This window comes from Puma concolor, chromosome D2, assembly GCF_028749965.1.
Source record: "Puma concolor isolate L17-30 chromosome D2, mPumCon1.1.hap2, whole genome shotgun sequence".
In the NCBI taxonomy this organism is placed as follows: Eukaryota; Metazoa; Chordata; class Mammalia; order Carnivora; family Felidae; genus Puma; species Puma concolor.
Window position 1 is genome coordinate 30,811,140 of NC_141677.1, and position 13,259 is coordinate 30,824,398.

Consider the following 13,259-nt stretch of genomic DNA (forward strand, 5'->3'; position numbering starts at 1 on the left):
TCCCCACCCCCTGCTCGCTCACTCACTCTCAAAATAAATAAAGATTTAAATAAATAAATATCTTCCTGTCTGGTTTCCTGGCCTGCTCACTTCTCCTTTAAAGTCTCTTCTCAGGGCGCCTGGGTGGTTCAGTCAGTTGAGTGTCCAACTTCGGCCCAGGTCATGGTCTCATAGTTCGTGAGTTCAAGCCCCATGTCAGACTCTGTGCTGACAGCTCAGAGCCTGGAGCCTGCTTCGGATTGTGTCTCCCTCTCTCTCTGCCCTTTCCTTGCTTGCTCTCTGTCTCTCTCAAAAATAAATAAACATTAAAAAATTTTTAAAAAAGTAAAAAAAAATAAAGTCTCTTCTCAACACAATTGACAGAATTACCTTTGTAAAATTTAAGGCATTTCATTTATTTTTTCTCATTTGTTTTCAGACTCCTTCAGTGGGTCTCCATTTCACTCCATGTTAAAAGCCAAAGTGTTTACAGTGACATCTGTCTAAGGCTCTACCACATCAAGTCTGTAATTTCATCTCTTACCACTCTTTCTACTTGCACATTGCACCTAATGGATCCTGTTTCTTGAACCCATTGTGTATGCCCCCATATTAGGACCTTTGCATTGGCAGTTCCTTCTATGTGCACACTCTTTCCCAGAGATCTGCCTTCCTGACTCCTTCACATTTGTGGTCTTTGTTCAACTATCACTTTCTCAGTAAGGCCTACTCTGCACTCAGCCCTCTTTAAAAAAAAATGTAGTCCTCCCCACCAGTACACATTCCTCATCCTTCCTTATTCTGTTCTACTTATAGAACTTTAAACCTATTTTCTTAACACTAATTACTTATTTTACTTACTGTTTCTTTCCTAGTTGAATACATATGAGCTCTTAGTAAGGAAAAGAGGGAGGTTTTTTTGGCACCTGGCTGGCTCATTCGGTAGAGCATGCAACCCTTGATCTCAGGCTTGTGGGTTTGAGACCCACATTGGGTATAGAGATTACTTAAGAATAAAATTGTTGGGGCACCTGGGTGGCTCAGTCGGTTAAGCGTCCGATTTCGGCTCAGGTCACGATCTCACGGTTCGTGGATTCAAGCCCTGCGTCGGGCTCTGGGCTGACTGCTCAGAGCCTGGAGCCTGCTTTGGATTCTGTGTCTCCCTCTCTCTCTGTGCCTACCCCACTGCATGCGTGCGTGCTCGCTCTCTCTCTCTCTCTCTCTCTCTCTCTCTCAAAAATAAACGTTAAAAAGAAAAAAAGAATAAAATTGTTAAGGGGCTGCCTGGGTGGCTTAGTTGGTTAAGTGTCTGACTCTCAATCTCAACTCATGTTTTGATCTTAGGGTTGTGAGTTTAAGCCCTGCATTGGGCTTCAGGTGAGCAAGGAGCTTACTTAAAAATACATACATAGGGGCGCCTGGGTGGCGCAGTCGGTTAAGCGTCCGACTTCAGCCAGGTCACGATCTCGCGGTCCGTGAGTTCGAGCCCCGCGTCGGGCTCTGGGCTGATGGCTCGGAGCCTGGAGCCTGTTTCCGATTCTGTGTCTCCCTCTCTCTCTGCCCCTCCCCCGTTCATGCTCTGTCTCTCTCTGTCCCAAAAATAAATAAAAAACATTGAAAAAAAAATTAAAAAAAAAAAAAATACATACATATAGGGGCACCTGGGTGTCTTAGTTGAGGGTCCAACTTTGGCCCAGGCCGTGATCTCACAGTTGGTGAGTTCGAACACCACATTGGGCTCGATGCTATCAGCACAGAGCCCACCTCACATCCTCTTTCCCCCTCTCTGCCTCTGCCCATCCCCACTGGATTGTTTGCTCTCTCTCTCTCAAAAAAAAAAAAAATTTAAAAAACAAATACATACATACAAAAAACAGTGTTGGCATGCCTGGCAGGCTTAGTTGGTAGAGCGTGTTGTGAGTTTGAGCCCCATGTTGGTTGTAGAGATTACTTAAAAGTAAAATCTTAAGGGGGTCCTGGGTGGCTCAGTTGGTTCAGCATCCCAACTTCTGCTCAGGTCATGATCTCACAGTTTGGGAGTTCGAGCCCTATGTTGGGGTTTATGTGGATAGCACAGAGGCTGCTTTGGATTCTGTCTCCCTCCCTTTCTGTCCCTCCCCCTCTAGCGCTCACTCGTGCTCTCTCTCTCTCAGAGATAAACATTGAAAAAAATTTTAAATATAAAATCTTAAAAGGGGACCTTGGGTGGCTATGTTAGTTAAGCATCTGACTCTTAATTTCGGCTCATGTCATGATCTCACAGTTTATGGGTTTGAGTCCCACGCTGGGCTCTGCACTGACAGCACAGAGCCTGTTTAGAGTTCTCTCTCTGCCCCTTCGCTGTGTGCGTGTGTGTGCTCTCTCTCTCAAAATAAATAAACTTTAGGGGTGCCTAGATGGCTCAGTCTGTTGAGCATCCAACTTTGGCTCAGGTCATGGTCTCATGGTTTGTGGTTTCAAGCCCCACATCAGTCTCTTGTCAGCAGGGAGCCCGCTTCAGATCATCTGTCCTTCCCCTCTCTCTGCCCCTCCCCCACTCACACACACTCTCAAAAATAAATCTTTAAAAATAAAATAAACTTTTAAAAAAATCTTCAAAAATTTTTTAAATAAAATCTTAAAAAAAAAATAGACGAGGGGCGCCTGGGTGGCGCAGTCGGTTGAGCGTCCGACTTCAGCCAGGTCACGATCTCGCGGTCCGTGAGTTCGAGCCCCGCGTCAGGCTCTGGGCTGATGGCTCGGAGCCTGGAGCCCGTTTCTGATTCTGTGTCTCCCTCTCTCTCTGCCCCTCCCCCATTCATGCTCTGTCTCTCTCTGTCCCAAAAATAAATAAACGTTGAAAAAAAAAAATTAAAAAAAAAAATAGACGAGCAGTTTTTGTCTCCTCTTTTCTGATGTTTATTTCAAGTTCCTGGAATAGTCTCAACATCCAAATAGTCTCTAGTAGATATTTGTTGAATGAATATCATTAACTGCAAAGCCAAATAGGGTGATGGGATTATCGTTCTTTTTTGGTTTTCTTTGTATTTCCAATTGCTGCTTGTTTATGATATCAGGTTTTTTTCCCTTATACTATATTTCATTAACCTATCAAGTAACCTATTGGGAGACTACTCTTTTTCCAGTGGTAAAGTAGAATTGGTAATTTTTTTAAAAATGAAAATCCAATGTCATTTAATGTCTAAAATGGTGTTAAATCTTAGTAATCAGCATATAACAATAAGATCTATTTTTTCCTATCAATTTGATGAAATTAAGTTTTTAATAAAAGGTCATATTAACCAGGGTAAAGAGAAGAGTTGTTTCATCACTCTTGGGGTCAGTTTAAATTGTTGCACTTTTTCTGGACAGAAATTTGATGGTATCTGTCAACTGTGTCCTTTAAAATACCAACACACTGTGGTGCCTGGCTTGCTCTGTTGGTTAAGTGTCCCAACTCTTTTTTTATGTTTATTTTTGTGATGGAGCCAGTGGGGAAGCAGAGAGGGGGGGACAGAGGATCCAAAGTGGGCTCTCACCTGACAGCAGCAAGCCCGATGTGGGGCTCGAACTCATGAACTGTAAGATCATGAACAGCCAGAGTCGGACACAACCGACTGAGCCACTCAGGTGCCCCTCTTTTTTTTTTTTTTTTTAATTTTTTTTTTTTTTTAACATTTATTTATTTTTGGGACAGAGAGAGACAGAGCATGAACGGGGGAGGGGCAGAGAGAGAGGGAGACACAGAATCGGAAACAGGCTCCAGGCTCTGAGCCATCAGCCCAGAGCCCGACGCGGGGCTCGAACTCACGGACCGCGAGATCGTGACCTGGCTGAAGTCGGACGCTTAACCGACTGCGCCACCCAGGCGCCCCATCAGGTGCCCCTCTTTAAAGTTATTTTTAAAAATCTAAGTTCCAGGAGAGTCAAAGTTTTCAAAGTGACAGCTTTCAAGTTAAATACTCAAATAAGGTGGATCATGTCTATAAAATATTAAGGAAGGGAATTTAACATTTGTGTAGTATATGATATACTCTTGATAAAAATTATTTGTAATTATAGTTCTACTCAGAGGGTATTTTCTGTATTTTATGATGGAGGAAACTGAAGCTCTTAGCAGTAAATTAGTTTACCCTATAAAGTAATAAACCTAATAAAGCAGCTGAACTGCTCTGTACTATAGTATGGTTCCAAGGACACATTTGTTTTTAAACAGTTCGTTGAGGTGCTAATACATACTACAAAACTCATTTTAAATGTGCAATTTAGGGGCGCCTGGGTGGCTCAGTTGGTTAAGCGTCCGACTTCGGCTCAGGTCGTGATCTCGCGGTTTGTGGGTTCGAGTCCTGCATCGGGCTCTGGGCTGACAGCTCAGAGCCTGGAGCCTGTTTCAGATTCTGTGTCTCCCTCTCTCTCTGCCTTTCCCCTGCTCATGCTCTGTCTCTCTCTGTCTCAAAAATAAATAAATGTTAAAAAAAAAAATTTTTTTTTAAATGTGCAATTTAATCATTCTTAGTAACTTTTTTTGAAACCATCACCACAGTCCAGTTTTAGACCTTTTGCCTATTTATGTTTTACAATAATGGCTTTGTTGAGATATAATTCACATACTATGTAATTCCTTCATTTAAAATTTGGAGTACAGTTCGGGTGCCTGGCTGGTTCAGTCATGAGCATGCAGCTCTTGATCTTGGGGTCATGAGTTTGAGCCCCAGGTTGAGTGTAGAGATCATTTAAAAATAAATAAATAAAGTTTTTTTAAAGAGTGTGCAATTCAGGGGCACCTGGCTGCCTAAGTTGATGAAGCATGTGACTCTTGATCTTGGGATTGTGGTTTCAGACCCCATAGTTGGGTATGGAGATTTTTAAAAATAAAATCTTTTTAAAAAAATTAAAATGGAATGAGTGCCCAGGTGGCTCAGTCCATTGAGCATCCAGCTTGATTTCCTTTTAGGTCATGAACCCTGCATCAGGCTCTGTCCTGGTCATGGAGCCTGCTTGAGATTGTCACTCTTCCTCTGCCCCTCTCCCCAGCTCATGCTTGCTTGCTCTCTCTCTCTCTCTCTCTCTAAAAAATTAAAAATTAAAAAAAGAAATCTTTTAAAATAAAAAGAATGATTTATCCAAGTTCCCATCTTTTACTGTGGAATAGATATGTAAATGTCAGCAAATTCTGGATATTAATACTGTTAGGTCTTCTAAAATTATCTTAACATCTCAGATGCTCACGTTTTATTTTGCAATAATCTGTTTGCAGTTAGTTTTATTGTGTTGAATATTTTTCCTTTTAATTCTTAGAAAATATATTTCGCTTTGTTTAAATTTATGTTATAATTTCTAATTTTATATATAAAACATTCATTTTTTGAACTATGTCCTCCAAATTTTTATGGAACAAAGTTAATTGATTTAATAAAGTTAGATTTTTCCTCCTTCTAGCCTCTTTATACATTTCTTCTTATTATTCTTTATAGTTTTTTTTTTTCTTTTAATGTTTTAGGTAATTTCTACACCCAACATGGGGCTTAAACTTACAACCCTGAGATCAAGAGTCACGTACTCCACTGACTGAGCTAGCCAGGCACCCATTTTTCTTCATAATTCTTTCCTATGAATTCCAAACCATTTTTATTCATATAATTTTTTTTGCCCTTATGTCTTTTGAAAGTAAGTAATAGAAAACTATCTTTGGCCTCTGTAATAGTTGGAAATATCTGTATTAATGAGTATTTTGCTGTTGTTCTGATTTTATAGATAGGGATGAGGAAGAAATAAACAAACGAGATGACAAAAGAGATGTCAACAGGTACTGCAAGGAGAGACCCTCTAAAGATAAGGTATTTATTGGATACTGTGTTCTTTATAATATAATAATTTCCATTACTCACATAATCCAAACTTAAGCATAACACATGAAGTTTATTCATCCTTGTATATGTATATATTACCACTTGGAGCAAAATTCAGCCAGTTGTATTTTGGTATTTATGTTTATGTCAGGTAAACTGGTATGTCTTATTCCTTTCTCCCATACACATAAACCAGATCAACTCATTTTAACTTCTAACATGAGACAAAGGTCTTTTCAGATTTTGGCTATTATATAGACAAACTCTCAGTTTCTTACTTTTCACTGTTATCTTCTGCATTTTCTTTAGGAAAAAGAAAAGACTCAGATGATCACAATTAACAGGGATTTGTTAATGGCATTTGTTTATTTTGATCAAAGCCATTGTGGTTACCTTCTTGAAAAGGATTTGGAAGAAATACTTTATACTCTTGGACTACATCTTTCTCGGGCTCAGGTAATCTGTCTTGTGAATATTTAAAATGAAAAGCCATTTTAAGTAATAACAGTCAAGAAATATTGAAATGTGTGAAGTAAAAAAAAGCTTTTTCTACACCTCTGGCCTCATATATAGTTCTCTGGATCTTTTTGTAAGCAACTTGTATACATGTACATACGATCTGTGTGTACACAGATACAACACATGAAACCATTTTATACATTATTGATAGACAGCTCTTCTCTTCTCTTCTCTTCTCTTCTCTTCTCTTCTCTTCTCTTCTCTTCTCTTCTCTTCTCTTCTCTTCTCTTCTCTTCTGTTCAGATTTTAACTAACCTCTGCACCCACCATGGGTTTGAGCTTACAACCTGAGGTCAAGAGTTCCATGATCTACCAGCTGAGCCAGCCAGGTGCCCCTGGACAGCTTTTTTCGTTTAACGATGTATAGTGGCCATTCTGCCACGAAAATAGAGACCCACTTTGTTTTTGTTTTTGTTTTTGTTTTTTTTTAAAGAGTGTGTGTGAGCAGGGGGTTGGGGGTATGGAGAGAGAATATCATAAGCAGGCTCCATGCTCAGTGCAGAAACCAACACAGGTCATGATCCCAAGACCCTGGGATCATGACCTGAGCCAGACTCAGAAGTCTGACACTCAGCTGACTGAGCCACCCAGGCACACACAATTACCCCACTTTTTTCTTTTTATGATTGCATAGCATCGTGTAACATAGATGTACTATAATTTCCTTTAAGTAGTCTCTGTTGTTAGGCGGTTTCCATGTTTTAGAATTACAGGCTATATGCTGTCATATCTTTGTACATATACCTTAATATATGTGTTAGTGTTTCTATCAGTGTTATACTTTTTCTTTTTTAACAAATTTTTTTCAAAAGATTATTTGAATTTTAGGTTTATGGGGAAGACAGTTATAAAAAAAAGCAGAAGTGTTTCAAAGGGAGAGGTACTAAGAACACAAATGCCATTGATGTTCCTCATATGTGAAAATAACACAATTAAGGAAATCAAAAACATATTCTTTTTAACTTGTTTACTTGCTTGAATAACAGGTAAAGAAACTTCTGAATAAAGTAGTACTCCGTGAATCTTGCTTTTACCGGAAATTAACAGACACTTCAAAAGATGAAGAAAACCATGAAGAGTCTGAAGCATTGCAGGAAGATATGCTAGGTTTGAGTGTATTATTTTACGATTATGTCATTTTATAATTATGTTATTAAAGAAAAAATAATGATAAAAAAATTTTTTTAATAGGAAACAGGTTGTTACTTCCAACACCAACAGTAAAACAGGAACCAAAGGATGTGGAAGAAAATGTTGGTCTTATCGTGTACAATGGTGCAATGGTAGATGTAGGAAGCCTCTTGCAAAAATTGGAAAAAAGTGAAAAAGTAAGAGCTGAAGTAGAACAGAAGCTGCAATTGCTAGAAGAAAAAACGGGTAAGGAACAGCATTGGATATTTTGGTACTTTTAACACCCTGTTGGGATTTATGCGTGTACTCATATGTATACATACTTACATACACCTGCATATCCATCCTTTGCCTTGTAGAGTAGGCACATAATGTAACTTACTTTTGACCACTTCAATAAAAACTACAACATTGCTTAGCTGTAGAAGAATCTTTGATTTTTCACGTGCATTCTTAGATTCCTTTATTGTTCTGTTGAATCTTTTAAGACTTTATTTTTGGGGCGCCTGGGTGGCTCACTTGGTTAAGTGTCCGATTTCAGCTCAGGTCATGATCTTGCAGTTCTTGAGTTCAAGCTCCACATCAGGCTCTGTGCTGACAGCTCAGAGCCTGGAGAGACTTTATTTTTTATTTTTTTTTAATGTTTATTTGTTTTTGAGAGACAGCACAAGCAGGGGAGGGGCAGAAAGAGAGAGAGAGGGAGACAGAATCATTGGATGCTTAACCCAACTGAACCTCCCAGGTGCCCCTTAACCCTTAAGACTTTATTTTTAAACAGTCTTTCTCTACACAGCGTGGAGCTTAAATTTAAAACCCCAAGATTAAGGGTTGTCTGTCCCACCAACTGAGCCAGGCAGGCATCCCTATTCTGTTGCATCTTTTATTTATTTGTTTGTTTATTTAAATGTTTATTTATTTTGAGAGAGAGAGAGCACATGCAAGCAGGGGAGGGTCAGGGAGAATCCTAAGCAGTCTCCATGCTGTCAGCATGGAGCCTAATGTGGGGCTTGATCTCACTAACAGTGAGATCATGACGTTAGCTGAAATCAAGAGTTGAATGCTTAACCAACTGAGCCACCCAGGCATATCTATCTATCTATCTATCTATCTATCTATCTATCTATCTATCTATCATCTATTTTATTTTAAGAGAGAGGGGGAGAATGCAGGGAGTAGGGGGCTGCAGACAATGATGGGGGAGAGAATCGCAAGTAGGTTCCACATGGATAGTGCATGGCTTGAACCCATGAACTGTAAGATTATGACCTGAGCCGAAATCAAGAGTTGGACACTTAACCAACTGAGCCACCCAGGTGCCCCTCCTTAAATCCCTGTTTTGTTTTGTTTTGTTTACTTATTTTGAGAGAGAGCACTAGCTGGGTAGGGGCAGAAAAAGGAAGACAGAGAATCAGAAGCAGGCTCCACACACTGTCAGTGTGGAGGCCAGTTTGGGGCTTGATCTAAGGAACCATGAGATCATGACCTGAGCTGAAATCAAGAGTCTGCCACTTATCTGACTGAGCCATTCAGGCACCCCTACTTTTTTTTTTTTTTTTTTTAAGTTTATTTATTTATTTAAGTTTATTCTTTTTTTTTTTTTAATTTTTTTTTCAACGTTTTTATTTATTTTTGGGATAGAGAGAGACAGAGCATGAATGGGGGAGGGGCAGAGAGAGAGGGAGACACAGAATCGGAAACAGGCTCCAGGCTCTGAGCCATCAGCCCAGAGCCCGACGCGGGGCTCGAACTCCCGGACCGCGAGATCGTGACCTGGCTGAAGTCGGATGCTTAACCGACTGCGCCACCCAGGCGCCCCTATTTAAGTTTATTCTGAGAGAGAGAGAGAAAGAGAGAGAGAGAGTGGGGGAGGGACAGAAAGAGAGAGGGAGAGAGAGAATCCCAAGCAGGCTCCACACTGATAGCATGTAGCCTATTGTGGGGCTGGAACTCATGAACCTGTGAGATCATGACCCGAGCTGAGATCAAGTCTTGAACGCTTAATGCACTGAGCCACCCAGGTGCCCCTAAGTTCATTTATTTTTGAGAGATAGACAGAACAAGTGGGGTGGGGCAGACAGACAGAATGCCAAGCAGGCTCCACACAGTCAATGCAGAGTCCAAGGAGGAGTCTCAAACCCACAAACCATGAGAGCATGACTGAGCCCAAAATCAAGAGTCAGATGCTCAACTAACTGAGCCACCCAGGGGCCCCATTATACTTTTAACTTCACAGTTATATTTGGGGGAGGGGCGCCTGGGTGGCTCAGTCGGTTGAGCATATGACTTTGGCTTAGGTCATGATCTGTGGGTTTGAGCCCATGTCGGGCTCTGTGCTGACTGCTCAGAGCCTGGAGCCTACTTCAGATTGTCTCCCCTTCTCTCTGCCCCTCCCCTCGCTCTCACTCTGTCTCTCTCAAAAATAAAATTAAAAAAAAAATTTTTTTAAGTTAAATTGGGGATGTTAAAGGGGAAAGATGATTTTTTTTTTTTTTTTTTTTTTTTTAAACAGATGAGGATGAAAAAACCATATTAAATTTGGAGAATTCCAACAAAAGCCTCTCTGGTGAACTCAGAGAAGTTAAAAAGGACTTTAGTCAGTTACAAGAAAACTTAAAGATTACAGAAAACATGAATTTGCAATTTGAAAACCAACTCAGTAAGACAATCAGAAACTTATCTACAGTAATGGATGAAATCCACACTGTTTTGAAGAAGGTTAGCAGTTTTGTACTTTTCGTATTTTCAATTTATTTCAACTTTTAAATTTGTGTTTGGAAATTTTAATGTTCTTAAGCTCCTAGTAGTTTTTCTAGGCTTAAATAATGGTATCATTCTGTCCTTTGTTAGATTAATTACAAGCAATTTCCAAAAGATTTATTTTTCTAGAACTTAATTGAAATGTCAATGTGGTTTATGTGTGCTTTGTCACTAAAAGACAAATCTGTGACTCAGTGCCATTACAAAATAATTTCAGTAATTGAGAGATCTGCCATATCCTCAATGTTACTCAGAACAAGGAGTAAAAATTCCTACTATACTGCTATATTCCTAATATACTGCTCTTACTCCTAAGAACTTTAAATTTCTTAGGACTTAGATAGCTTTCTCACATACTAGAAATCATTCTGCATAGTAGAATTGAGAGCTTTCTTTCGTAGTTGCCCCCTCAGTCAGTTTTTTATGTATGGTAAAATGGACTATTTAGAGTATCTGTTTACTAATGTTTACTTTTAAAGTAACATTTAAGAGAATCTAATAAAATCTGTTTGTCTACTGTGTTGCAGGATAACGTGAAGAATGAAGATAAAGATCAGAAATCCAAGGAGAATGGTGCAAGCGTATGATAAATACATGTAGCAGTGAGGAACGGTGTTAAATAATGTAATATATAAAATCATGATACAAGAATGTTTGAAAGTGATGCATGTTTGATTTTAGTAGTATAAATATCTGTTAGTTCAAATGATGTATAAAGTTTTATGAATGTGAAGAGTCTCTGCTTTTGAAAATTGCTTGTAATTCCTGGCATTCAAATATTAAACACTCCTTGAGTGAAATAATTTTGCATTGCAAAATGTTTTAGGATGAACTTTGTTATAGTTTTAACCCCAATAAAGTTCATCAATTTAATTGATAGTAGTATTTAATTACCAAATGTCTTTTATTAAAATATCTAGAAAATTGTAATTTTATTTATAGAATTACCATTAGGTTTTTATAAAAATTTTTCAGTCTTCTAAAATTTCAGTATAAATCATAAAATAGCATGCTGCTTAATTTTTTGCAAGTTTTTGAACCATACTTTTTTACTTGTTTAAAAAAATCCCTTTAATTATCAGTCTCTAAGCCGTTCATTACAAATTCAATTGTCCAAAAGACAGTACATCAAAAATTAAGAAAATAATAGACCGTTACCATTGTTATTATATGTTAGACTTACGAAAAACGAACAGTACTGATGTTAATGTTACTACTTTCAGTTAATTGTTCTACTTTCCCAAAATAGCACCTATATTTTAATTTTGAGGGTTTTTTTTTTTTTAATGCAGTATATGTCAAATGTACAGTTTAGTACCAAGCCAGTAGATGTCAGTATGATGTCTTAAGTTAAGCCTTCTTTAATTAAAAATAATTTTTTTATTAGTCTGTGTACTTCCTTCAGAATTTAAGTGAATATATAAGAGTTGATTAACCGTTGAGTGAAAAGCATAGGAAATGTGATATACTGTAAAGCAGTGGTTCTTAACAGGGGATATCCTATCATCTGTCCCAGAGGACATTTATCAATGTCTGGAAACACTTCTACTTGTCACAACTGGGTGAATGCTACTGGCATCTAGTTGTTAAATGCTAAACATCCTCCATTGCACAGGATAGCCCCCCAACAGCAATGAATTATCTAGCCCAAAACGTCAGTATGCAGGTTGAGAAACTCTGGTCTAAAGAAATACAGGAGGGGTACCTGCTGGCTCAGTTGGTAGAGCATGTGACTCTTAAATCTCATGGTTGTAAGTTTGAGCCCCACATTGGACATAGAGATTACTTAAAAATAAAATCTTGGGGGGAAAAAAAGGAAGTCTAGGATTAGGGGTGCCTGACTTGCTCAGTCACTAGAGCATGTGACTCTTGATCTTAGGGTGATGAGTTTGAGCCCCATGATGGGTGCAGAGCCTGCCTAAATAAACAAACAATCTTTAAAAAAAAAGAAAAGAAAAATCTAGGATTAAATGACATGTCTTTTAACACTGGTGAAAATTGAATCACATCTTTAGCAGATGGTTGGGGGTTTTTTTGTATTTAACCCTTACTGGAATGTTTCTCTATCATAGAAATATATGCCATATTAGGGTTATTTTATTTCATTTTGCCTTATTTTGCTAGGATAATGGCAAGGTGTTCCAAATAGATTAATATGAGAATGTAAGTGCCATGTTATATGTGTCTTAAGCTAAATTGAATCCACGTGGCTCTTATTAAGAAATAGATTAAAATACCTGAAATTCTTTCAAACTGATTTTTGTTTTAAACTGCTCTTTCTGGTCTTAGGGTTTGTTGAGCTTCTTTGAAGAACAATTAATGATTAATCCATAATTTTACTGTTACTGTATAAATGTTTCTCCAGGGGCCTGAGTGGCTCAGTCAGTTAAGCTAAATCTGACTTTGGTTTCCACTCAGGTCATGATCTCATCCTAAGTTGAGCTCTGTGCTGACAGCGCAGAGCCTGCTTGAGATTCTCTCTCTCTCACTCTCTCTATCTCCCTTCCTCACTCTCTATCATAAAATAAACGTTTCTCCATTTTTAAGGTAAAATGAAACATTTCTGAGTAGTTGGAAAGTTTTTCAACTAAAAGACTAAAAGGGGCCACCTGAGTGGCTCAGTTTGTTGAGTTTCTGACTTCAGCTCAGGTCATGATCCCATGGTTCATGGGTTCCAGTCCCATGTCAGGCTTGCTGCTGTCAGCACAGTGCGAGCTTTGGATCCTCTATCCCTCTCTCTCTCTGCCCCTCCCCTGCTCATAATCTCTCAAAAATAAATATTGTTTTAAATTAAAGAATAATAAAAATAAACAGTATAGTTCTTTAATAGAGTATGTTTGTAAATGAGAAAAATCATTGTAAAGTCCACTTGTTAGACTTATTTTTCCCAGATATTTAAGTCAGTAATATTGGGAGAATGAAGAAAAAGTGTAGATTTTTAAATTGTATTAAACTTTTTATAAATTCAGTGGAAGTGGAAAGTGAGATCATTTAGAAAAAAGCAAGTTACATATAAAAAAATGGTTTTAGAGAAAATGAAGGAAA

The 13,259-nt window shown here is 38.4% G+C and overlaps 1 protein-coding gene across 3 annotated transcripts in view; it reads left to right on the forward strand.

Annotated features, from left to right (window-relative positions):
- Nucleotides 1-11,600, forward strand: part of CCAR1 (cell division cycle and apoptosis regulator 1) — a 66,887-nt gene extending 55,287 nt beyond the window's left edge. For all 3 annotated transcript variants that reach the window (XM_025917856.2, XM_086679867.1, XM_086679866.1), the window contains 6 exons: nt 5,713-5,795; nt 6,117-6,263; nt 7,313-7,433; nt 7,518-7,703; nt 9,967-10,172; nt 10,742-11,600. In XM_025917856.2, coding sequence (XP_025773641.2) covers nt 5,713-5,795; nt 6,117-6,263; nt 7,313-7,433; nt 7,518-7,703; nt 9,967-10,172; nt 10,742-10,801 — 803 coding nt within the window. In that variant the 3' untranslated portion in view covers nt 10,802-11,600. The remainder of the gene's footprint in view (nt 1-5,712; nt 5,796-6,116; nt 6,264-7,312; nt 7,434-7,517; nt 7,704-9,966; nt 10,173-10,741) is intronic.
- The last annotated feature ends 1,659 nt before the right edge of the window (nt 11,601-13,259 follow it).